Source organism: Globicephala melas, chromosome 3 (genome assembly GCF_963455315.2).
Source record: "Globicephala melas chromosome 3, mGloMel1.2, whole genome shotgun sequence".
NCBI lineage: Eukaryota > Metazoa > Chordata > Mammalia > Artiodactyla > Delphinidae > Globicephala > Globicephala melas.
In genome coordinates this window covers 32,261,627-32,288,346 of record NC_083316.1, presented here as the reverse complement: position 1 = coordinate 32,288,346, position 26,720 = coordinate 32,261,627, and the positions used below count along the sequence as shown (strand labels likewise).

The following is a 26,720-nucleotide window of genomic DNA, read 5'->3' as shown; positions in this document are numbered from 1 at the left end:
TTGCATCTTAAGTCACCACGGGAGCCTATCAGCACTACTTCAGATACATTAATATTGCTTAGAAGTTAAATCTGAGCAATAGGTCAGGCAATGTAGTCCATCTGGGTATTACTTAGGATCAGAGGAGGAGCTGAATATTAGTCCTTGGTGTAAGCCTACTTGAAGGAAACGTGTTTGTTAGATGACTAATTGTATAGACTCCTGGTCTCTTCATTTTTTTTTTTTTTTTTCTATTCTTTCTGTTGTGATTTAGCAGCATAAGCTTGGTGTAAAATAAGACTTAAAACAAGAGGCTCAGTTATATTTAACCAAAGCTTGTCTTTGTTAAAAAAGTTGCTCATCCTTTACAGGATATTGTAGTATATCAAGTCTTATTATTATTGATCTGTAACAACTCTGTGAGAATGGAGCAGTAGTTTTCTTTCCAAATAAGGAAGTGGTGATTCAAAAAAACTCTCATTTACCCAAGCAGAGGTCCAGTTTCAAGGCTTAAGCCTAAGTCTCAGACCTTCCAAAACAGTCCTCAAGTGAAATTGCCTGTAATTTTGAATGACTTCTTACAACTTATTTTATTTATTTAACAGTTTCTTGAGTACCTGCTGTTTGCAGGGCACAATGTCAGTGACATCATGGAGTTTACTGTCTAGCAGGGAGACCAACATTAAAACTTATCACAAAGCCTAACAGTTGATGTTACTTACAAGGTATTTATCCAGTTTAGAGGTTCAGGTAATGCCTCTGAGTAAGTGAGTTTCTGGACTTGAACATAAAAGATGAGAAGGCAATAACTAGACAAAAAGGGTATCAGTCTAGAACGTTGGGGAGAATGTTTATCTAGGGGTCACTTATATCAGGGAATTATCAAGCAAGCCTCTGTGACCAAGAGGGTCATAGGAATTAAAGCAGCAGCAGATTGAGGACTAAAAGTCTCACTTGCTGGAGTACTGCAGAGAATGGCATGCCTATGCGATTTCACACAAATGCCCAGGCCCAGTGAGACGGGTAGGAGCAGGGACTGGAGACCCTCTTCTCTACCCCTCCTTTTATGAGAATCACAATGCATAATATAGCGCTTAGAGATCCTAAAAAGCCCGCATTAGAGAAGCCCATTTAATGTTCTTTCAAGTAGTGAGTCCTAACTCGTTTGTCTGTAAAACTTTTTGTAAAACCTTATGTTTGTCTGTAAAACATAAAATGTTTTTCGTAACATTTGTTACCATTGTAAGGATAAACTTTTTGAAATACCAGATTTGATAATCCTGACAGGTCCATCGTAGATCTGAGGTTTTTTGATTCCTAGGCAACTTTGCCCCTCCTCCGTGAGTAGCTCCCTTCCCAAATTAAATTGACATCTGAATGACCTTCATTCCAAGTATTACTGACATTGAAACCAGTAGTATATTAAAAGAGATCAAAACACTCAAGCTATGATGTAGAATTCCAGTGGGATAGGCAAGGAGGCACTGACTGTTTAATCTGCTTCTGTAGACTTCTAGAAAGTTCTAAAAAAGGAAATGAAAAACAACACGAGTAATCTTGAGTCTCATTATTATGAGACCTTACGCATTCTAAGAATTTTTGGCTTGTTGAAATAAAAGGCAAGTTTTAGCTAAACTAACAATAAATTAAAATGATAAATACCATCAAAGTGATGGTATCTGATAAGTAAAAGAATGCTAATGGCGCTAATTATGTGCTAGACTTTGCCAGTGTGTTCTTACATACTGACTCCATATTCATAGGTCATGAAATAGATTTATCTCTACTTGATAAAACCAGCATGTTTAAAAATTTTGAAATCTCACATCAGTTGCTCTGGAAGAGATGAAGAAAGGCAGAAATCTAAATTAGCTAGACCTTGTTAGTGGTTCCCTAACCCAGCTACCCTTCCCCCAACATTTATACAAAATAGTTTTCTGCATTTCAAGTAAAGCTCATGTTGCAAACTAAGTAACATACCTTAGAATGTAATTTTTTTCACCAAACCACTTGAACAATATTCTTCCATACTGTATCTCAAAAAAAAAAAAGGAAAGAAAAAAAGACCAAAAAGACATGATCTCTAACTTTAAAAACTTGACCGTTTGAAAGCATAGTTATTATGAAAAGAACATAAAGTGTGGTTTCCCCATTAAATCTGGTATGGGGATGGGTATCAGGGCACAAAGCACAGTGTCATATATACGTAAGATGCCATGGGTGGGCACAGGTGAAGCTGAAATAGAAGGATCAATGGGAAAAAGCTTTGTAAAGAACCTGAACTTGAGTTGGGTCTTTGAAGTATGTAGGAAAGTAGAGTAGTAGTTAGGCTAAAAGTAAACGAGGTCTCCTGGTGGGTCATTTTGAAAGTCTGGCTAATGGAGATTATTTTAATACTGGGGAGTAGCAGGAAGTCACTGAAGGCTTTGAGTAAGGAGGTCCAGGATTTGGTAGGCTGGAATGATTAGGCAAGATGAGCTACCTGCAGAAGAGCTAGTCTAGAACTTAGTATTTTAAACCTTGTCTGTGCAGACACACCTTCTTGGTTGCCTGCTTGACCCTCTTACTGGAGCCCCTTAACAGCAGGGACTATATTTCATGCTCAGTTCTTGTCTCTCAGGTGCTTACATGACGGCCAAGTGGATGCAGTGTTTACAGTACAGCAGAGAATTAAAGAAATGCTGACCAAGGGGGTGGACGAGAAGTCTTACATCTTTCAGTTGTAGTCTATGAATCAGACTCTTAATCTTGGATTAACAACGACCTCAACCTGAGGAGAGCCTTATACATTTTACTTATAGGGTGACTATTCAGAAGTCTAACATTGTGGTTCCTGTTTGGTGTCCTAAGGACTTCTTCTGAAGTAAATGAAGGAGAACTCTACCAGCTGTGAACACCCAACTGTTCTAACCCAGAGGTGGCTCATAATAAATGAATAAATATTACAATCACAAGCTTTCGTAATACATTTTGTCCTACCTTTTGATTGTTAAAGACCCCTGCATTAAGAAGCCTTCCAATCAATTTCTTTGATTTTTTTTTTAAGTTTTTTGTTTTGTTTTGTTTTGTTTTTTAATTACAAGTTCTCTCTTCTGACAAGTTCTTCTGGTTATAAAGAGAAAAGCTGGCTTTTAAAAATTGTGCCTTTATACCTAACAGTGAAGGAAGCCAAAATATAGAATACCAATTAGGTCTGATTTAGGACCTAAACTTTTAAAAATTTTGTTCTTTTCTCTTAAAGCTGAGGAGACCTGTTCAGTCTCCCTTTTTATTTACTAGTTTGAGAATTTTATATTCCCTTGAGATCATCTTGATCATTGTCCCAATGACCAAAATATTTAATAATCTTCCCAGGATAATACTAGAAAACTAACTTCCATTTCAGCTCGACAGTTTTTATTGTTTATATTCTTCTGTGGCTAGCATAGTTAAGTATTTAATTGATCAAAGTCAATCAGAAGGAAGGTCTGTCAGTATGATAGCTATATCCCAGGGTGAATCCTAATTAGTTGTGTCATTGCCCTGAATAAAGACATGTCAGATTTATCAAATTTGCTGCTTTTATGCTGAGAAGAATGTCATATCTGACAATTGAGAATCCAAATAATTAACATAACTGAAAAATGATAGGGAAGGAATAGAATTTGTAGAGTTATTCATTTAGTATGTCTTTCAAATTAACTCTTACACCCATATCTCCACCTTATACATAAATTAAAGATTAGATTATACATAAATTAAAGGTGACTTCAACATTAGTTGAATTTATCCACTAAGTAGAGGAGACTCCTGTCATGACACAGGCAACACTAAACTATATTATGAAAAAAGGTACAACTATGAGAGGTTAATGTGATATATTATGTTAGATTATATCAGTATTTTGAGTATCATGTTCTTAGAAGGACATAGACAAAAGAGTACGTCCAGAGGAGAGACTAGGATGATGAGAATGAGAGATCCAACTTGGCTACACTTTTAAAAAGATCCTTAAGTATTTAAAGAGGCATACCTGGCAGGCTGTGATGTGAGGGGAAAATCTTCTTTGCCCCCCTAGAGGAAAGACCAATTGTAGGGAAATATATTTGACCTTAAACTTTATTATAACTAGAATGATAAGATATGACTATATTAGGCAATGAATTCACTCATTTAGAGAGGTGATATTAGGTGACTCTGGGGGTACAATAGGAATGTACATCATGTAGGAAGAGGGGCTAGGCCATTTCCTTCAAGCTCAATATGCTTAGATAGTCACTTAGAGTGACTCGAAATCAATTCCCTTTAAGACTGTCAAAGGCATGAATTGAAACAATGATGATTATGAACTCAGCCAGTCTGAAAGGGTGAGGGGAGACATGTGAAGTAAACAACAGTAAGATTTCACTGAATGAAGGGCCAATGAAGTTGAGACTTAAAAGGGCCTGGGAGGGGCAGGGAGGACCTATTCTACAACTAGTAAGTGCACTCAGGGACACGATGGGAGGAGGTAATGGTCAACCAGTAAGACTGAAATCGAATGGAAATTTTGATAATCTTAGTCATCTTATGTAGCTTTCTCATTTGAAGTCACAACGTGGACTAACATTTTCTTTTTTTTTTCTTTCCAAATGTGATAGGAAAGCAAAGATATCCTGTTAGTGGATCTAAACTCTGAAATCGACACCAATCAGAATTCTTTACGAGAAAATCTATTCTTAACAAATGGCATCGCCTCCTGCTCTCTTCCTCGACCAAAGCCTCAGGCATCTTTCTTGCCTGAAAATGCCTTTTCTGCCAATCTCAACTTCTTTCCCACCCCTAATCCTGATCCTTTCCGTGACGATCCTTTTGCACAGCCAGACCAATCGGCACCCTCTTCGTCTGATTCTCTCAAATCTCCAGATCAGAAGAAAGAGAATTTGACTAGCTCGTCTACCCCTCTGAGTAACGGGCCCCTGAATGGGGATGTTGATTACTTTGGTCAGCAGTTTGACCAAATCTCTAACCGGACTGGCAAACAGGAAGCTCAGGCAGGCCTGTGGCCCTTATCAAGTACGCAAACACAGCCAGCAGTGAGAACTCACAATGGGGTATCTGAAAGAGAACAGAACGGCTTCCATATCAAATCCTCCCCGAACCCTTTTGTGGGAAGCCCTCCCAAAGGACTGCCCGTACCGAATGGCGTAAAGCAGGACTTGGAAAGCTCTGTCCAGTCCTTACCACATGACTCCATAGCCATTATCCCACCTCCACAAAGTACCAAACCAGGAAGAGGCAGAAGGACTGCTAAGGTGAATTGTCTCCACATATCCATTGGCAGAATGCATGTTCGGTACCAAAGGGTGGTGTGATGCAAGCTCTCTTTCCTGCTGCTATTGTAGTTTCCTGTGTGGCTGTAACATAGGAGGTGGGATAAGGCGCATCGTTCTCCAGGAATACTTTCCTCTAACTGTCACCCTTTTTAAGCTTCTCACTCGGCAGTGTTTGTCACACCCTGCTTTCTGTTTGCATGTCGTCACATATTATTAACTAAACACAAGTTTTTCCGTTTTTAATGCTGCTATGCTTCTGTACCTCCGGTAAGTTTGATCATCATGTTCTGGGAGGGGAGGGGAAGGGTTCCTGTGATTCCCTTTGTACCTTCCCCGTACTAACACACGCCTCCACACACCCCGGCATATGGCATTCGTGTCCAAGGTGGTGGTCTAAAATTCTCGAGTTTTTCTCCTCTGATTAATGACTGAACAATCCATTGTCTTAAAAGAAACTTATATATTTACTATTACCACTTCCTTCAAAAGCAATTTAAAATGGGGTTTATATAAGTTTCATTTTAAAAATCGCATTGGAATATGCTGGCCTAATGATTAAACTACTGTATCATCTTTATGCAGAATGATTTAAATCCAGAAGAAGGATCAGAATATTTAGGCTACTAACTTACAGTTGCCCTTTCTCTCCCAGCTTCAAGCTTTTAGCTGATAAGGAGACCAGACAGAATCAAATGTGTAAATGAGCAAAGTAGATTTCACTTTGTAGGTCCTCCATTGCGTCAGTCACCAGGACCCAATATTCTGTCCATTGCCAGGATCCGTGTCTTTTTTTTTTTTTGTCTTTTGGAGTTTGTTATAATAATTTATCAATAATGGGGAAAAGTTTCTCTTTTTGTGTTCGCAAATTCGAGGTACAGAGTAGGAAACAGAATAGAGCTGGATTTCACTGTTCCTGAGTAACTGCTCTGTGTCCCTCTCTGCCCTGTCAGTCTCCAGCAAAAGACTTACTTGCATCAGACATCTTTGCTCCTCTCGTCTCAGAACCTCCAGGCCAGACATCTCCAGGACAACCTGCAACCATACAGACCAAGCCCCTGGACCTCTTCAAAACAAGTGCTGCTGCCCCAGTAGGGCCCCTTGGGGGTCTAGGTAGGTGTGTAGAGATGGAGTTAGGTTTGGCTCTGTTACTTTCACTCCTAAGATGGTAATTCATAGGAGGGAGCACTTCATATCCATGGGGGTTCCTGGGGCATAAGATTTGAGCATCCTAGGGAGCCTTTCTCCCACTTTTACTTCTCTACAACCCACCCCTATTAGGTACTCTTGACCTGTAACTGGAATTTGACTCCTTGAATTGGCATGTGAGAAGAAATCCATTTTTAGTATCGCACTTACCTGAACCAACCGGTCATGGCTTACTGAAGACAGTAGGAAGGGATTCTGAAGCCCAGACCAGCTTCATTGGAGAAACAGGGTTGAGATGAGAGAGCCTTGTCTATCATCTCTATTTGAAGAAGTAGCAACATGCATGTCTTCCATGCAATTTGCCATTACTAAATTGAAGCGCTATCCCCTATTTAACCTCTTGGTTAAAGGAAGGGATATACACCCCAAGAGGGCTATAAGTTAAATCTGAAGCAAGTGTGAGGAATTGAATGAAAGTGCCGGGTTCTGAGCCCAGCTCTGTTTCTAGGCATATGGTGGGTGTGAGACAGGCATATATCTTGATCATTCTCTGAATAGTTCAGCCTTAGCAGCTCCTTGCTGGTATTTTGGCTAGATGGGTGTCTTAGTAGAGTTAGTAAGTCCACAGTATAGAAGTCTGAAGTTGAAGAGAACACAGAAATAAGGGAAGAGATGGAATTTTATCAGATACCTGAGAGGTGATGCTGCTGTCATTCAAAAATGTGTCACCAGCTCTGCAAGCCACTGGGCCACTCTGTGGCAGGACGTTGGGGAAGGCCACTCGGCCGAGGGCTGGCCCTGCTACTCGTTGCCTGAAGCCTCCAGTTCTTTCCTGCCTCCATGGAACAGTCTTCAGAAACCCCCGACAATGGTCTTTGCTCTCCTGCTGGGGCTTCTCTTTGTTTTTCTACTTCTTATCTCCTCTACAAGCTCCAAATAGACTCTGTCTTGGGAGGGGGCTGGGGGGGGGGCTATGGGTGAAGAGAGACTCTCCCCTATTTTGTAAAATCTGACCAGGGATCTTGGCTTTCTCTGCCTCCTGCTGAGTCAATCATCAGGACTCTTTTTTTTCCTGCTGTTTTCCGCCAAAGGAAAATATTTTGGTTCTGTCATCTTAAATCCGCTCCATCCTATCTGGAGCGTGGTAGCAACAGGAGGGTTGGTTCCCACCTGCTGAGTGGCTGAAATCCCTGCAGGTGTGAGAAGCCCACGTGTTCCAGGTCTCTGCTTGGCGTTGACACCATCAGGAGACTCTCCCCAAGCACTTCATATCTCTTGGGGTCTTCCCCTTTCTGCATCCCTTTCTCCTCCACCCTCAAGTGGAGCTGGTTGGTGCTTTCCCTGCAGAAGGAGAGAGAGCTTGTATGCAGTGCCTGCGGCTAGGTCACATCGCAGAGCTTTGTAGTTTCATATCAATGCCCCGAAGCATTTTTACAGCCGATATTTAACAAGTCAGCCTGAAAATACAGCTGGACCCTATAATTGTTAATTTATTCAGATGAAGTGAAGCTTTCTGGCTAGGTGCCCCTGTTGAGGCCTTGGGGTATACAACTGCAGAATACTGATGATTCTTCCCAGTTTGGACATGGGACTCAAACTGAGCCCTACAGTATAGCCCCTGTCCACTAGCAGGGACCCTCCGCCAAGCCATGGAAGGTTGTAGGTCTGGCTTCCGCTGGACCCAGCTGGGGGACCGTTTCCTCTGGAGAACTGGGGGTGGGGAAAGGGCATTGTAGAAAGCTGAGCCTTTGGCTTTGACTAGCTGCCCTGCGCTTTAATCTAGCATCTAAAGGTTAATAAAACTAACTTTTTATACCCACACTTTCTTTTTCCTTACCTTTCTCCAGCAGGGCCTTAAATACCTTGGAAACGTGATGCATGGGATCTGGTAGACGGGAATGAAGGCTGGCCTAAGTATACACTGGGAAAGCCTTTAATTCCTCTCAAATGTATTTTTCTCTTTTACCACCACTCCCACTAATACCATCTAGGACTAAAGCCACACATTTTCCTAAGGGAAGGCAAGTCATCCAACATGAAAGATGGTAAAATTCTATCCAATTTTTGCACATCCAATTGGTGTAAATTATTAGTGAGTGACTCTAGCTTCAGTTAATAAAATGTAAGTAATTTGTTTTAAAATGCCAGAAATAACTTTGTTCAAACTCAAGCCACTTCTAGAAGCCTGTATTATAGGATCTAAGAGAACTGTTCCCTTGATTGGTTGTGAAAGGAATACAGGCATACCTCGTTTTATTGCCCTTCATTTTATTGTACCTTGGAGATATTGAGTTTTTTACAAATTGATGGTCTGTGGCAACCTTGAGTCGAGCAAGTCTATCAGCGCCATTTCTCCAACAGCATTTGTTCACGTCGTGTCTCTGTATCACATTTTGGTAATTCCTGCAATATTTCAAACATTTTTACTATTATTATATTGCTATGGTGATCTGTGATCGATGATCTTTGATGTTACTATTGCAAAAAGATTATGACTTGCTGAAGGCTCAGGTGACGGTTAGCATTTTTTAACAGTAAAGTGTTTTTAAATTAAGGTATGTACGTTGTTTTTTAGACATAATGCTATTGTACATTTACTAGACTACAGTATAGTGTAAACGTAACTTTTATATGGGCTGGGAAACCAAAAAATTTGTGTGACTCACTTTATTGCCATATTCCTTTTATGGCAGTGGTCTGGAACCAAACCTGCAATATCTCTGAGGTCTGCCTGTATGTATACTCTTGAGTGTACATGAAGTCTCATTTCGGTATATGTCAAATAAGTATTTGGATTAACATGCTAATAAAAAATATAGTTCTGTTCCTTGATGCCAAGGAGACAGAACAGGAGGATAGGGTGCTGGCTTTGGAGGTGGTATGCCTGAGTTTTAGTCTCTTTCACAGACTGTGACCCTCTCAATTGTAATAATATTCTTGTGCCCAGTTTCCTCACCCCAAAAATAAGCATGTGGATTTAGTAAGATGACCCACCTCTGAAACCCAGCAGCCTTCGTGAGCACACCTTGTGTTCACGGCCAGATGGCTGTTGTTCCTGATGACGGTTGAGTCAAGTAACACCAGGCTCCAGTCCCAAGAAAATTCAAGATACAACATCTTACCATATCAGCCCCTGAACGTTGTTTTAAAAATATTTCTCACTCTGGAAACAAAAACATTCCTAACCCAGGTTTGAAGGCCTTCTCCTACTTTGGTTAGAAAACTTTCATAACTCAAGAATGCTCTGCTCCAAAGCTCAAAGCAAGTAGGTTTTGAGAGCAGAGTGTCGTTTGTGAATGGGCATGAGGCTGAATTTAGGTTTTCTGTTAGTGACGACAGTTTAACTGGGTCATTAATACACTTGGGAAGAGGCCGAAGAGAAAATGTGCTACGTATTAGAACAAGATGCAGGGAATGAGCTTCTCAAGAAGAGGAGGGCGCACACTGGCGAGACCTAGATTTTAGTGATTTAATGAATTACAGATCAACAATGGCAAGGGTGCAGGTGATAGAGCCGTTTCCCCACAAAGAGCAATGCCTGCAGACGGGCAGTTAGTTACATTGCAAGAGTTGTTTTTTTTTGTTTGTGTTTTTGCTTCACTTTATCTCGTCTCCCTCTCTTCCTCTTCCTCTTTTAAATACTGTGTTCTAACTTCTGGCAAAGTTTAGTGAGTGACACATGGCAGGAAGCACTTTTATTTGAAACAGCTCTCCTAGGAAAACTAGCCTTTTCTCCATTTTTGTATATAAAAGTCTAAAGCTATCTTGGCATCAACCAAATTTTATCATCCTTTTATGTAGCTGTGTCCACCTTGGCAGCATTTAAAAGCAAGGAAGCTTTGAAATGGTTTCTTCGGGATGTAAACATGTTAAAGCCTAATGCACATGCCTGATAGCTAGTCTCCATAAGACCTCAGACATGAGCCAGTTGCCCAATGAAAACATTAAATCAGTTTCTCAAGAGTGTCTGATGGATTATATATATATTTTTTTTCGGTACGCGGAAAAAATAATGTTGTGGCCTCTCCCGTGGTGGAGCACAGGCTCTGGACGCGCAGGCTCAGCGGCCATGGCTCACAGGCCCAGCCGCTCTGCGGCGTGTGGGATCTTCCCGGACCGGGACACGAACCCGTGTTCCCTGCATCGGCAGGCGGACTTTCAACCACTGCGCCACTAGGGAAGCCCTGATGGATTATATTAATTTACTTCAGAACAAGCATGGTTTCTATATGTAAATGTATTTACTCAACACGTAGGTTCACGGTATTGACAGGCTCTGTTCTAGCTGTTTGAATGACATCAGTGAACGTACGAGAAGGGCTCATTTTCTTTTTTATGACTGGGTACTTATGGACTGTATTATCTATCTAATGAGGAAAGTGAAAAAGGTGTGGAAGAAAGAAAGGGCTTCGAAATGCAACCAGCATTTAAATGCTTGCTACAGCTCCTTCGTCTTTGGAGTGAAATAATCTAATAAAAGCCATGTCAGCCTCAAGGCTTAATAAAGGTTTGGCATGTAGATGCTCTCTAAAAATGCTCTCCGGAGAGTTGACTCTCTGAAACTCAAGGATCCTCTTCAGGCTAGTTTCCTGATAAGTCCTTTATCCCATTTCCCTCCTTCAGGTGGTGTGCCAGTTATATCTGCTCAGACAGGACCGTGGAACCCAGCGCCCTTAGTCTTTAGTCAATCCACTACAATGGTCCCGGGCACTATGATGGCTGGTCAGCCTTCAGGATTCAGTCAGCCAATCGTCTTTACCACAAGCCCAGCTGTTCCAGGTTGGAACCAGCCTTCATCCTTTGCAGCCTCAGCTTCACCTCCAGCCCCTGTAGTCTGGGGCCCGTCAGCATCCGTGACACCCAATACTTGGTCATCAACCAGCCCGCTGGGGAATCCTTTTCAGAGCAATGTTTTTCCAGCTCCTACTGTGTCAGCCCAGCCCCCTTCTATGCTCTCCTCTCTCCTGGTCACTCCTCCTCAGCCACCTCCCAGAACTGGTCCTCCGAAGGACGTCTCCAGCGATGCCTTTGTTGCCTTGGACCCACTTGGGGACAAAGAAGTGAAGGAAGTGAAAGAAATGTTTAAGGACTTCCAACTGCGGCAGCCGCCTACTCTGCCAGCAAGGAAAGGAGAGCAGAATTCCGCTGGGACTTCAAGTGCCTTCTCCAACTACTTCAACAACAAAGTTGGCATTCCTCAGGAGAATGCAGACCATGATGACTTTGACGCTAATCAACTGTTGAGAAAAATCAATGGTAAGCTACCTACTTCTCTGTCAGCTGTACCAACAAGTATTCCACTGCCATATGGGCCCACAGAGTCCCTCAGAAGAACCCTCTCCCGACCCACCAATAGCTTTACTCTTGCTTTTTTTGCCTAGCAGGGGTTATGGAGACAACTTAACCATTTACCTTACGGAGTTAACTTTACCTTAGTTAGCTGTTTCGAAGGGCTGGCCCAATGCTGCCCTCTTGTGACAATTCTTAAAAGGGCTGCCAGGAGCTATTGAAATTCAATGGGTCATGGCACCTGGAGGCTGTATGTGTGATAAGGACTCATTTTTTCATGAGTAGGTATGTATGGACTGCACTACCCATCTAATGAGGAAAGTTAAAAAGGTGTGGTAGAACGAAAGCGCTTCAAAATGCAGCCAGTATTCGAATGCTCGCTGTACTGTATTAGTGATTTAATCTCTCGGAGCTTTTACTTCTGTGTTGGCCTCAAGGCTTGGTGAAGGTTTGCCATGTAGGCGGGCCTCCCACTGTTGTGGCCTTTCCCGTTGCAGAGCACAGGCACCGGACGCGCAGGCGCAGCGGCCATGGCTCACGGGCCCAGCCGCTCCGCGGCATGCGGGATCCTCCCGGACCGGGGCACGAACCCCTGTCCCCTGCATCGGCAGGCGGACTCTCAACCACTGCGCCACCAGGGAAGCCCCATGTAGGTACTTATAAGTGAGGGAATTCTGAATCTCTTCCACTTCAAGCAAATATGCATGGCTTCATCTTCCAAGAAGGGATGAATTTGCCTGTAATAATCACTGGGAGTCTTGGTATTTGGTGGTGATTTTTGTTCCATTGATGTCAATTTCAAAAGTATGGAACTTAGGACTTCCCTGGTGGCTCAGTGGTTGAGAGTCCGCCTGCCCATGCAGGGGACACGGGTTCGTGCCCCCGGTCCGGGAAGATCCCGCATGCCGCGGAGCGGCTGGGCCCGTGAGCCATGGCCCCTGAGCCTGCGCGTTCGGAGCAAGTATGGAACTTAATTTCTAAGATAAGCCTGACTGGAGAACTTGTGCATGTATTTGGGGAAAGCTTGTCTACTGACTACTTTTTCACCTTCTAGAACTACCAAAGCCAGCTCCCAGACAAGGTGCCCTGCCAGTTTCCAAATCTGCTGACAATGCATTTGAGAACCCCTTCTCTAAAGATTCTTTCCGTTCATCACCAGCGTCTGTAAGTATCAACTATTAGAAGATGATGTTCCAAAGTACACGCCACATAGAGTTACCACCTCCTGAATTAACGTTACTTGTATCTTTGACAGTAAAGGACATTTGAATACGATTGATCATTGAGGACCATCGCAGTGTAAACCTCAACTCAAACTGGGGAAAGATTATTTTTGCAGGAACTACTCTCCTGAACTTGAGAAACAAATAACATATAGAAAAATCCTTTGTATCTCACTTAACCTAGCTCAGGAAAGCACTTTGAAAGAAAATTGAGCCAAAATAGTATCTTTAAAATTTTTTCAAAGATTTAAGTTCCTAATTTCCCACCCATAATTACTTAGCTCATAAAAATAATATTTTGCATTGGGAGGCAAACATAATTCTGAAACTTGGTTTTGATGTAAATAATACACACACACACACACACACACACACACACATACACACATCACAGGCAGGCAAACACAAGTCATCATAGACCCACATACAATATCTGATTAGTCTGTGACCTAAGTGATTTTTTTTAAAGGGATCTGAGAAGTCTTAATTATAGTTGTTTTCTTACAATTGTAATTATGGTTATTGACTAGATGGTTTTATCTCCGTAGATGGCTTCTCCTCAATCCACATCTTCTGATGTATATAGGGATCCATTTGGAAATCCTTTTGCCTAACTTCTGTAAGTAGAAGATCCTCCTAAGCTTAGGTTTGGTGAAAAAGGGTGGCATGGGGGTAAGGGTGAAATTTTAATTTTAGAATCGGAAAGAAGTTAAATCTCTGTAATGGAGAAGTAAAAGATATGGAACACTATACTTAACTAGTTTAGTAATGAATAGGCTGGACATCTGTGAATAGAGTTCTCATACATATAAAAAACAGTACTATACGCATATGGATGTGGATTTCTGTCATCCTGTGTTTTTGATATTTCACTTCTGTATGGGAGTAAAGCTCAATATAACACATAGCCTTCTAGATTTTTGACCTTCACATTGAAGTGATTGCAAAGCTTCCTAGTAATTACTCAGTTTTCTATAGAAGCTTCAAAATCTGGGGACCTTCTGAAGCCACCAAACAGGTCAGCCAAACAGATCATGATCACACTTCTGCCTCCCAAATCAATACATATTTCTTTGTGAGGGGCCTCAGATTAGTCTGAACTAGTCTGGCGATGTTAAATCCCAAAGTGGTGACAGCTGCCGGTACCTCCTTCAAAAGTAGCATGAGCTCACATGAGTCTGCTGGTGGGTTTCATCCTCGGTCAGTTCTTGTGTGTAACCACCTTAGACTGAGACCCGGGAAGGCGAAAGGGGGAGGGCTGTTTTTCTTTCTCAACAGCGAGTGGAAGCAACTTTAATCTTAAAAGGTTGAAGTTAGTGGAGGAGAGACTTATCTGCATTTTGAAAGGGGTGAACAACAGGAAGAATGAAAAGAACCCAAACCCATTTTTTTTTCAGTCTTGCCCCGTTCAAGTGAGACTACCAAACTGTCTTGACCCACGTAGAACTGAATTCTTTTAAATAGATAAATATCTTAAATCTGAGATCAACAATAAGATTTGAGTTTATTTGCAATTTGGATTAGCCCCCCTCACTCCACTTCTGTAATTACAGTATTTCTGAAAGTGCTTTTCCGTAAAATCAGCTTCAGAGAACCGAGTGAGATTACTGAAAAGACAAATTCCCGGGCCCCAGCCCTAAGGAATTCCCCTCGGTGCTGAGGAAAAGCTTCATTTTAACAAGCGTCCAGATGGTTTCTAATGTTAATAAAGCAGTGTAATATATGGAAGATGTTGAAGGGCTAGAAGTCTTGACAGAGACTCATTATTGCTTCCTCTCCAGGGGAGGCACACATGGACAATAGAAAGGAACAAACCGCACTGAAAATCTAGGAGGATTGTTTGTGCTAAATTGAATTGACTATAGAGTTCTCTTTGGAGGCCCTTTCTTCTTTAGGTCATGAAGGAAGGATAATTTTGGTCAACCTGCTAAATATATAGGTTGAGGGGTAGGGGGGACAATTGCCATGGGAGAAAATAGCTAACATTATTAAGCACTTGTGTTAATCACTTTATTACAGATTCTACATCGACTATTCTATCCAATCCTCTTGAATCGGTCCTAGGAGATACTATGACTGACATTTTAAAATAATGACTTAATATTTAATACATTGATAGTCAATCCAAAATTTCTAACCATGGGTTTTTTCTTCTCCACACTTCTCTAGGAACTTGGCATGCTGACTGTCCAGAGGAACAAAAAGGTTGGCCTTAGTAGTCAAGGACAAAGCTAATAAGCAGACAAGTCCTGACCTCTGCCTTTGTTCTAGCTTTGACGTATTATCTGTTGCCCTATTTCTTGCTGCCTCTTCCACTTGTAGAATGCCTTCCACTTTCTGTTTAGCTAAACTGAATCTATGGATTTAAATAAATTAAGAACCTAAACTCTCTAGCTTAAATGTAAATGAAGTAGTTTCCCTCCTTGAACCCTTGTTTATTGTGTCCCTAGAATCTTCTAGAACACTGTGCTGTGTACCCTCTGGCTGGGCGATGCAGCCACCACAACCCCTCAGATCATACTGTTTTGAATAAATTTTAAAATCCTTATGGTTCAGAGTGTTTCGGGGTTCTGTTTCAGAGCATAAAACCTAAGGATTGTGGTAGAACAAGGCACCTTCTTAAACCTTGCTTCAGACCATCACTTACAGAGTATTTTTAAAGTAAAATAAAGTAAAAGTTCGGTTTCTCTCTGGGGACTTTGAACACACCTAAGAACGTTTTTAAAGATATAACTTCTCTTTCTGAACATTATTCTTCTCTCAAGGGCAGGATTGTCCTTTCTCCAATCTCTTGCTAGCTATTGCCAATGAGGGAAAATCATTTTTCATCTCTCCTCTTCTTTTCCCTCTGATTCTCTTTTCAGTCATTTTTACTCCTGGGTTTATATAACATTACCTCTCTTTCACAAACAACAGAGTTTTATGGGGCAAAAAAAATCTAATGATTCACAGATCTGAAGCCTCTCTGCCTTCTCAGTAATCTCTAATCCCAGTAACTAGAATTGCAAATGGGCACCACCTTTATCCTTTCTATGGAATAGGAGGCCATCCTCCTGAGCTGAAGTTCCGGAAGAGCAGTTCATGTTGAAGAAAAATTGAACTCAACTCAGCAAAGAAGGACCGTGTTCTGAAGAGAAGCACATCACAAAGTGAAATGTGATAGTGCCAAACATTAGGTGCTTATTTGGGGTAATGCCAGGCCTTTATCAAGTAACTGGAAAGCTTTCTGGATGCCACACAGTCTCACAGTTAGTAGGATGATAAGTGGGAGAAGAAATCTGCAGTGTTATCATTAAAAATCTAATGCCTGCAATATTTTTCTCCTCATAACCTTGGAAACCTTTCCAGTTCATTTTCAGTCCTATTGTCAGCACAGTTCAAAGGGTTTGTTCTTGCCATATGAGTTTCGTTTTGTTTTGTTTTATTTATGTTGGGTTTTTTAATGTTGTCTCTTGACCCCTAGTGCTCAGGTTCTTGTGGGTGTTAATCAACCACATACAATGTTATCTTTAGGTGGAAGAAGAGGATGACTGCTCAGGATCTAAACGAGATGGTGGCCTCCTGAACCTCTACTGATTAGCTCCAAGTAGTCCGAGCTAAAGGCCTGTGGTTTTACGTTGAATGATAATAGCTGATCACGTATGGCATCATTTTCCATCTGACTTCCCACTCAGTCATTGTCAACACAGACTTGAAATAGTATTTTATATGTCCAAATACCTAAATGTGCTAACTGGAGGCAACTGTTTCTAGGGAATTGAATTTTTGAAAGTGATGGACAGCCACACAATTGTTTTGTACATACTTATTTTCTTGTGCACTTTTCTGTATGCAAAGAAAGCTATAAATTTACTCATTTCAATAAACTGGAATGGCAGAATCTCATGTGTTATCATCAGTTCATTTGACCCCTGCTTTCAGTTGATGTAGTAGAGTCAAGGTACAGCGTACACCAGGGTTAGGTCAGCAAATGTTAGTTATAATAGATTCTGGATTGTCACAAGAATGAAAAAGTGGAAATCCATGAAATAGGACCACAGGGAAATTACTGTCTCATGCCTTTCAAGCTTCTATTTTCTCTCTCAGACCTATACATAGTCCTTCCCTGGGAGTTTAATGGGAATCTAGCGGATAAGACCTGTACCAGAACAACCTCAATTATGTCTAGTATAAAAATCATTCTTTAGTGAACTGTTGGTTCATGCCTTTTACCCTTTGCCTCTCCTTGTTCTTTAGTTAGCCATGTCTGACTTCATCAAAACACAACTGTGTGGACTGGTCCAGACTTGTATAAGCTACTCAGAAGAGGCTTCTGAGCTTCTGAGTTAGGTGGTCAGGCCGATGCTCAAATGTCTTTAACACTAGGAAACTCTTAAACACTCTCCCCTATTAAAAAAGTTCAAGGCTCTCATTCATTTCAAGAAGACCTAGAGCTACAGGGGAGATGACCGCAAGGCAGACCCTGCTTGACTGTAGAAGTCTTGGTGTTAAACGTGACTCCTCTAGGGAGTAAGATGAACTTGACAGAGTAGGTGTCATTGATTGGCATTTACTGTTAGGGGATGTTTGGTAGTACTGCCTTACCTTTCCCTTTAACTGAAACATTTGGTCTCTTTCTGACAAGGAGTAGAATATAGAGAAACAGACTCCACATGTGACCAGCTTCCAGTAAACCACAGATGAACTGGAGAAGGCTGCTGATAAGCACAGGTTGCACAAATTATGTGGCTTATCCAAATGGTCTGCAATATATCTAACCCACTGAACCTGTGTGATATTGCCATGTGGTTTAAGCAAGATCTTGCCAGAGGTTAACCCTTGCTCATGTGTACAAGGGATGACATTCACTTCAGTGCAGTAGGAACTACTGTTGATCAAGCCGAGGGAGGTGCTTCCTGAAGTGTCCCTGCAAAGTAGAAACAGACCTCTTTAGAGTCTCTTAGTAGCAGTGGTGTTCACACCTGTAAGCCAGGAATTCAGCTTTGAGGGTAACACTATTATCGCAGAAGAGGGTTTCATTTAAGCATCACATAGATCTAAGCTAAAAGCTGAACTTTAACAGCCAGCCTGGGCCTCCACTTCTCTCACATACAGGCACTACAAAGGGAGAAGGTATTGATTTTCTCAAAATAATCTTGCATCTGTGAAGTGCTTTACCATTTACACAACATAACCTCATTCTGTTGCTACTGTAATTCTGCAAGGTGGGATCTGTTATTGTTCCAGCTCATCTGAGAATGTCATCCATGCTTTAAAATGGCTACAATTTGCTTCAACTCTTTGAGTGGTTTCCAAGGTATTTGATTGTGGAACTGTGCATCTTAACTACCTTTACTGTGGAAGTTGGTAAAGCTGAAAGCTTCATTTCCCAGCCTCCCTTGCACGTAGCTGTGGCCATGTGACCACATTCTAGACGATGAGCCATAGCTGAGGTCTCATTCAGCTATGCAGGGAGATCTTTTCAGGCAGCGATTTCAAACTCCTCTGTCAAAATGTTAACCATCATGTCTCGAGAGCCAAACAGTATGATTGTGTGTCTTTCCTGTTCTGACAGCAGGGAGGGGAAAGAACAGAGGATATAGCTAACTCAGGAGTTTGGTTGACCCTGCAATAAGCTGACAAGTGAGGACTCTGACCCATATTCCTGGAATAGCTTCAATACAAAGTCTCTTAGTGAAAGACAGGAGCTCCCCAACAGTCCCTGGTAAATATTTAAGCTATTATAACCGTTGGAGGAGATTGCTAAATAATAAAATGCCTAATTCTTGCTGGGAAAGGCTATGTTTTAACGAACCCCCTTCTATTAAAAACAACTACATCTCACGTCCTAAGTTGATATGCCAAACATGGACACACATGGGCTGTGGCGGCAGCAGCCCTGTTAACGTGTCCTAATTACAGCAAAGCTGATGGACAAGACCCACCCAGGTGTCGTCTCACTTAATGAGGGACTGAGCCCCTTGTTCTCCCTTGCTTCTCTGAAAGTATGTGCTTAATTACTGGACCTCTACCATGTGCTGAAATCATACGAGTGACAGTCCCCAGAGAGATGACAGTGGCGGCTGCTCGTGGCAAGGAAACTGGGCTTCTGCGGGGACCAAAAATGGAGTGATCATAAAAGAAGAAGAAGAAGAAAAAAAAAATTCCAACTATGAAGGGCTCCAGACTAAGTTTTCCTTATGATGTTAGCTGTGGAGTTTTCTGTCAATTCTTTTTCATTTGCTTGACTTCAATCTCTATTATCTTACCTTAATTGTAAGAAAGAGAAATTACTGCTGGTCCAAAAGTTACAGGGTGACCCGACTGGTCTGAGTCTGGGTTTTGGATGTCTCCGGGGTGTGTCTGAGGCTGCCTCCACCAGGTACCTACTTACACTGATGGATCATCACAGGACCTTTTGTTTGGGAGCAGCTAAGAGGAGTGCTGGAACACAGGAGTTATAGCAGAGAGGGGTGAGAAAGAAAAGGAAGGGTCAATAGGACATTGCCTCCCTGTCTCCCTCACTGGCCTGTGAAACTGGTAGAGAGCCTTGATGGTGGAAACAATAGGGCTGAAAGAAGGAGGAATTTTCCTCTGATGATGAAAGAACTTGGGCAAGGCAGGCAGTTCAGGGCCCACGAGTCCACTAGTAATGAATGGACAAGAGTAATGGAAGGCTCACAGTGGCTAAAATTAGTAGGGGATTATTTTTTTCACAAAAAAGTCTAGATTGATGGCTGCTGGTGTTGGCTCAGCAGCTCAACAAGACCCTCAAGGACACAGAGGCTTAGCTTTTCACTCCAACTTTTATAGCCTTTGGTTTTTTTCTTATGTTTATTTCCTAATGGTTACAAGATGGCTGCATAGCACCAAATAGGATATTACTGTTCAAGGAGGGCAGAAGGGGAAAGGCAGTACAATCAAAGTCTGCTCCCCGAACTAGGCATTTCGGTTTTCCCCAAGCCTTTCCAGTGGACTTCAACTATGGCTCGCTGGCCAGAATGTGGTCACGTGGCCACTGCTAAGTGTAAGGGAGGCTGGGAAATCAAGCTTTTAACTTTACCAACTTTTATAGGAAGGAAGAGGCAGGGCTGGCTGGATCATTTGTGGGGCTCAGAGCAAAATAAAAACAAGAATGGAGCAAAGGGCTTCCCTGGTGGCTCAGTGGTTGAGGGTCTGCCTGCCGATGCAGGGGACGCGGGTTCGTGCCCCGGTCCGGGAAGATCCCACATGCCACAGAGCGGCTGGGCCCGTGAGCCGTGGTCGCTGAGCCTGTGCTCCGCAACGGGAGAGGCCACAACAGGGAGAGGCCACAACAGTGAGAGGCCTGCGTACTGCAAAAAAAAAAAAAGGAGCAAAAATCCATTGTTCAAAAAGCAGGGGAAAAAGTACCATTAAAGGCAATAAAATATAAAGCTATCTCCTTTCTTCTGAAATCTCTCTCTTAACATGATGTATTTTGTTTGCCATTTAATGTTGTTTAAGTAAAGAAAAATTAAAAGGTTAAAATATTAGTGCGAATTTTAACTCTAATCTGTAACTTATATGCGGAATCACTGAAATTACACAATTTTTGTATTTCATAACTCATATATGCACATGTATTTGCACAGATTTCATTCTTCCCAGAACTGTTAGAAACACTGCACAAAGCTAACTCAGCTGTTTTTAATTCACTTCTTGACACACGTGCATCCTACCAGCACATCTCACTAATGAGTAAAAAAAAGATAGAAAAAAAGAAACTACGTGTTGCCCTATTTTTTCTTTCCTTCTATATTGTTATTTTCAGCATTACATGAATGCTGATGCAGGGAAGGAACACTAGGAAGAAAGATATGATAATGTTTCTTGGTCATTTGTGGGGTTTTGTGTGGGTTGGAAGGAAGTTCTGGTTCAGAGAGTGTGACTTCTCAGGACTGTCAGTGTCCCACCCACAGCCATTTCACCCCCCCAACTTAGTCTTAGACGTAACACACTTAGTTATACTCACTTTTACTTTGAGCCACTGAAGTCCCACACATCATAAATCCACCTGAATCCCATGTTCACAGGGCAACATAAACACCCTGTGCAAATGGGGTGTCATGGAAAGGGGGACACACAGTGCACGTTTCTTCTGCTTGTGCACAGGCTCCACTTTCCCATCAAACTTTGCTTTCAAAACAGAAGTCCCAACGTAAAATTCAGAATTTCAAGATGGTACCAGCAGAGCATTAAACAAAGCCTGGGGCCCTCCTGAGTGCTGAGCCCTGTGCTACTTCCCATGCCCATGAAGCCAGTCCTGGCAAGAGGGCCTTGGAACTGGATGATAGATCAGCTAATGTGTTTCCCACATGCCTGGGTCATAGGTTAACCCCAAGTTGGCTGACCTCCAAAGATAGATCAGGGCAGTCTTTGACTCCATAGCACCCTCAGGGCAGAAGAGAAGCACAGCTGAGAGCACAATAAGCAAAGCTAATGGTAAGGCACTTTTACGAGAAGGTAGAAGCCAAAGAATGTAGAGGACTAGTCTCTGTGAGTTAGTACCATGAAGGTCACCACACATAAGAAAATGGAAGGGGGCGGGAAACTACAAGTCACCGCACAGGAGGCTTCAACGTTTTTTATTATTTATTTATTTATTTATTTATGGCTGCGTTGTGTCTTCGTTGCTGCGCGCGGTCTTTCTCTAGTTGTGGCGAGCGGGGGCTACTCTTCGTTACGGTGCGTGGGCTTGTCACTGCGGTGGCTTCTCACTGCGGTGGCTTCTCTTATTGTGGAGCACCGGCTCTAGGCACGCAGGCTTCAGTAGTTGTGGCACGCGGGCTCAGTATCTGTGGCGTGTGGGCTCAGTAGTTGTGGCTTGCGGGCTCTAGAGTGCAGGCTCAGAAGTTGTGGCGCACAGGCTTAGTTGCTCTGCGACATGTGGGATCTTCCCAGACCAGTGCTCAAACCTGTGTCCCCTGCACTGGCAGGCGGATTCTTTTTTTTTGTTTGTTTTTAATTGTATAAGGTTTAAGAGGCTCAGTTTTCATAAATATAAATAGATGAATCTTCAACAACATTGATATTTAGTAAATGAAAAGTCACACAGACAAGGTATAAGAACATAAATGGTTCTGAGAGAAAAGAGTACCTAATGTTTAAAGATAAGATATGTCCCCTGGCCTATAAAAGCTAGGAGCTCATTACTAAATCTTTTCATAAAACTGTTTTATAGCATGTAAAAATTCCCACTATAACTAATGTACTTCTGTTTTCAAAATAAATAGGATTTTTGTTATCGTGCCTTGGGCAGTTCAATAATCATATCACATGACTACAGCTTATAGCCTACCTGTTACCACTACTTTTTTTTTTTTTTTATTCCAACAGAAAGTCACAAAAATTATAATCATCCTCATCGGTTCACTCAGTCCCATGTAATTAATTTTTTTTCATCTTGATCTTTTGTTAGCACTTTTATGAATTCAGTAGTTTTCCATCAGAGTTCTGAAAATCTTATTCATTCAGTTCAGCAGTATAGTCAGTTACCAGAAACCTGTACTTGTCAGAGTCTTTTCCATGAATTCCTTGAAGATGAAACCCTTTTACAGGAACACTTTTGCAAAAGCATCAGAGTACACCCAGAACTGTCTGTAAATGACAGAAGACTTAAAAATGACCGTGGTTAAAGATTTGATGAAAATTCATAATAATGCAACTGACAAGGAAATTTAGTTATTTCTGAGATATACATTTTAAAGTGATGACTAAAATTATGACTTATAACATTATACCAGAACATATAAGATTTTTAGAAATTTCATGTAATGTCTGAAACATTTATATTAACACATTTCCATACAAATAACCCAAAGAAAGTTTAGTATTAGTTGTTTTTTTTGTTGTTTGTTTTTTTATACCACAGGTTCTTATTAGTCATCAATTTTATACACATCAGTGTATACATGTCAATCACAATCGGCAGGTGGATTCTTAACCACTGCGCCACCAGGGAAGTCCAGGAGGCTTCAATGTTAGTACGACCTAATTTGAACTCAAAGGGATGTGCTATTTCAGTTAAAAGGATCCTGAGGGGAGGACTGTGAAACTGTAATTACTTGCTAAAGGGCTTTGAGCTTCTTCATTCTAAGGACGTTGCAATTCTTCATTGCAGGCACAGTGCCGCCAGATTTGAAAAGCAAGAGTAGTGGATTCAGGGATGGTCCACAGGAGTCGTGGAATAATACCACCAAACACCTACCCAGCATGTACCACAGGCAGACACTCTTTTGAGAGTGTAACAATAAACAATTTAATTTCATATTAACTCTATGAGGGGGGCTGCTACTACCACCAGCATTTTATAGAAGAAGACACTGAGGCACAAAGAACTTGAGTCACTGCCCAAAGTCATACAGCTAGTGGCCAGAGTGGAATCCCAGCCCAGGCTCCAGTGTCCTTGCGCTTAACCTCAAGTTAACCACTTATCCACTTCACTGCCTCCAAAAACTGGTACCATTGCCTCTAGGCTGGCATACCTTACATTCACCCAGATTGTATTCTCCCCACAGTACTTCTCTCCTCCTTTTTTTTTTTTTTTTTTTTTGCGGTACGTGGGCCTCTCACTGTTGTGGCCTCTCCCGTCGCGGAACACAGGCTCCGGACGCACACACCCAGCGGCCATGTCTCACGGGCCCAGCTGCTCCACGGCATGTAGGATCTTCCCAGACCGGGGCACGAACCCGTGTCCCCTGCATCGGCAGGCGGACTCTCAACCACAGCGCCACCAGGGAAGCCCCTTCTCTCCTCTTATACTTCCTATAACCAATATGCTTACCATAAAATTGAATGAAAAAAAATTCAATCCCCTATTATATTTAGCTGGGTTTACATATCGTTAACTAATAAGTCTGTATATATTTTGGTCCTCAAATGCTAGTTTCTTTCTGTCAAAGTTCCAAGTTCCAGAAGCCAAATATACCTGAAGCAAGTGAAATCAACCAATCATTCAGTAACTATAAAATAAGTATGAAGTAACTGCTTAACATTTCATATACTGTCAGAATATTAATGCAATAAAAGACAAAGATGATTTTGAGATATAGAAACAGAAAAACAAGGCAGGTGGTGACTCATTAACGAAATAAGGGATATAAGAAGAGCTTCCTTGACAGGGGCAGGGAAAGAATTACGCATCTGATTTTAGACATGGCAAGTTCAACTTATGGACAAATTAAAATCCACCTGGAGATTTCTTAGAACTACTCGAAGATTGTTAAGCTGGAAAGTAACAGAATAAGCTTTACATTTTTGAAAACTATTGCTTCTAGATATCTATACTTTCAAAATAAGAACTCAGGAGATTTTGGTAAAGGAACTTCAACAGACCACCCTTTGAGACTTCTGGTTCTAAATGATAGGTTTATTCTTAAAGCGTAGGTAAGAAAAGTAGGTAGATATTGAGAAGTGAAGAAGACAGAGGACAGACCCCCCTGGGGAATAGTACAATTTGCATGATGGACAAGGGAGAGGAGCTAACGATTGAGAAGCAGAAGAACAGGAAATGTTGTATCACAAAAGCCAAAGGAACAGAGAATTTTAAAGCATAAGAGTGGCCAGTAGGGTCAAATGCGTCTATGAGACAAAGATAGGGCCAAAACATGTACCTCAAATTTAGCAGTAAGGAGGTCTTCAATGGAATAAAAGGCAGGCTGCAATAAGTTGAAGGTAAAGGAAGAACCATGTAGTAAAGGAAGAAAATTGATACAGACTACAAAAGTTTGGCTGGCAAGGGTGGTAGCAATGAGAAAAAAATCAAAGAATTCAGTAGAACTCTATAAAGATAAAAGAGATTTGAGCATATGCACAAGGCTGAGGAGAAGAAATTGATCAAACTGAAGAAATGGAGGATATAAGGGAAAGCACAGCTAATACAGCAGAATCCTGGCAAGTCAAGAGGTAACTATAGAGCACCAGATTTTCCTAAATAAAAGCAAGCCTGCCCTTCCTCTGAGGTTTGATTGAGGTGCATGGAAGTTGACATGACAGGCACCCACTGGAAGCCAAAGTGTTTCTGAATTTCTCGGTAGAGCAAGAGGTGAAGGAGCCTTTAAGAGAAATGGAGAAAGAACCTGTCCAAAGTCCAATGAGTAAACAAAGATGAGTGTCCAACTCGATTTAGGCAGGGCAGCAGAAAACTGAACTGGTAGGACTGATCCCAGGATGAGAGTTTGTAGACGGTGGTCCAAGGGATGGAAGAGGTGCGAGGGAGTTGAGCTTGTGAGAAGGGCCCATTAATGGGCAGGGAATCCACACAGAGGAGGAAAGGAAAAGAAGCCAGCAAGAGGGTGTTAATCTGGGGGAAAATGGAGAAATCGAGGAGCTGGATGTCTCAGTAAAGCCAAAGAAAGGGGATGTTGAGAGTATTATGAGAGTGAGGTAGCTGGAAGAATTGGAAATTGTGGTCAGAGAAGAGATCATGGACGTTATCAAGGTAAAGCTATGACAGGTGTTGGGATGAAGCTGAGCATGGCAGTGGGCTGAATGGAATTAAGACAAATATTGATAGAACTGATGAAATCAAGGCAGTGTGTATGGTGCCTTTAAGAATACTGAAATAACAAAGGAAATGCTGGGATGTGAGTGGAGAAGGAGATTCTAACATGATGTCAAAGCCTTCTGTGAAGGTAGGTAGTCAAGAGTGTTGGTAAACAGAAAGACAGGAGGTAACAGAGCCAGACTTTGTGAACTTCAAAAGAGAAAGGGACTGTGTGGAATCTTCCCTTAAAATGAAGTGCTGTAATGCAGTCAAGTGCTTCCCAAGTAGTTCGATGTGATTGTAAACAGATCTGGGCCACAGGAATCCTCGTTACTGTAAAGGGACAGCCAGACTTACATCACCCCACTGAGCTTCACAATAGCCCCAAAACCACCCCCTAGAGAAATTCTTTCCCCTTTCTTGTAAAAGAGCTCAGCTGAGAATATTGTAATGAACAGGCACAGAACCAGCAGTGAACAGAGCTGAAATCTGACGCTGCCTCTGCCCCTGACTATGTGACCTTGGATGTGTCACTTACCTGTCCTGGACATCACTTTCCCCACCTGTATTCATTCATTCATCTATTAATGCATATAACTTGCAATATCTATTGAAGCTTAATGTGTGCTAGGCACAATCCTCGATGTTAAGGACCTAGCAGCAAGGAAAACACACCTAAAACCAAGGGGTCTACAGTGGACAGTCATCTCCAAGTTCTCCCTGTTCAATGATTCTAATTATCTACAGCAAGTGCATGTGTTGTAAGTAAAAGCACAACAAGTCCATAGCATTGGAAGACACATGGATCTTTTGGGACTCAGCTAGAAGCCTATATGGAATGAGACAACTGTTCCCAACTTGAAATCTCTGGACCCTAAAAGGGAGTCCATGAAATTACTAATAATAAACTTTCAAAAAACTGATTCTACCACTTTAAAAGAGCCAAATGGAAATTTTGCTCAATGCATTTATATCACCTCAGTAAAAATTCGGGGTTTCTGCCTGATGGGCACACATCCTAATGTCCACGTGTGCATGCCTCTGCCTTAAAAATGGGGAAAAGTATTATTATTGTGCGATAAATATAATTTAACCTTGCAAAGTTCCCAAGCAAATTGAAACCAGTGAGAATATTTTTTTTTTTTTAATTTTAAAAGGCCCCTGAGTGGTGAAAACTTAGAGAACCCTCAACAGAGTGGGAAACCCTGGAATGAGAGTTTGAAGACATGGTTTATTCAAATCCCACCTCTGCCATTTCTTTACATGTCACCTTGCCTGTCGTTTCTCTGAGCTTCATCTGTAAGA

At 41.8% G+C, this 26,720-nt stretch overlaps 1 protein-coding gene across 3 annotated transcripts in view; it reads left to right on the top strand.

The window, feature by feature from the left end:
* The window catches only part of DAB2 (DAB adaptor protein 2), a 52,850-nt gene extending 36,049 nt beyond the window's left edge, over positions 1 to 16,801 (top strand). For 2 of the 3 annotated variants that reach the window (XM_030882056.3, XM_030882050.3), the window contains 6 exons: positions 4,599 to 5,252; positions 6,224 to 6,383; positions 11,043 to 11,675; positions 12,763 to 12,872; positions 13,480 to 13,550; positions 15,101 to 15,479. In XM_030882056.3, the coding sequence (XP_030737916.1) occupies positions 4,599 to 5,252; positions 6,224 to 6,383; positions 11,043 to 11,675; positions 12,763 to 12,872; positions 13,480 to 13,545 (1,623 nt within the window). In that variant the 3' untranslated portion in view covers positions 13,546 to 13,550; positions 15,101 to 15,479. Of the gene's footprint in view, positions 1 to 4,598; positions 5,253 to 6,223; positions 6,384 to 11,042; positions 11,676 to 12,762; positions 12,873 to 13,479; positions 13,551 to 15,100; positions 15,480 to 16,444 lie in introns of those variants that run through there. The other variant, XM_030882053.3, reaches the window with a different exon arrangement.
* Positions 16,802 to 26,720: the final 9,919 nt, after the last annotated feature.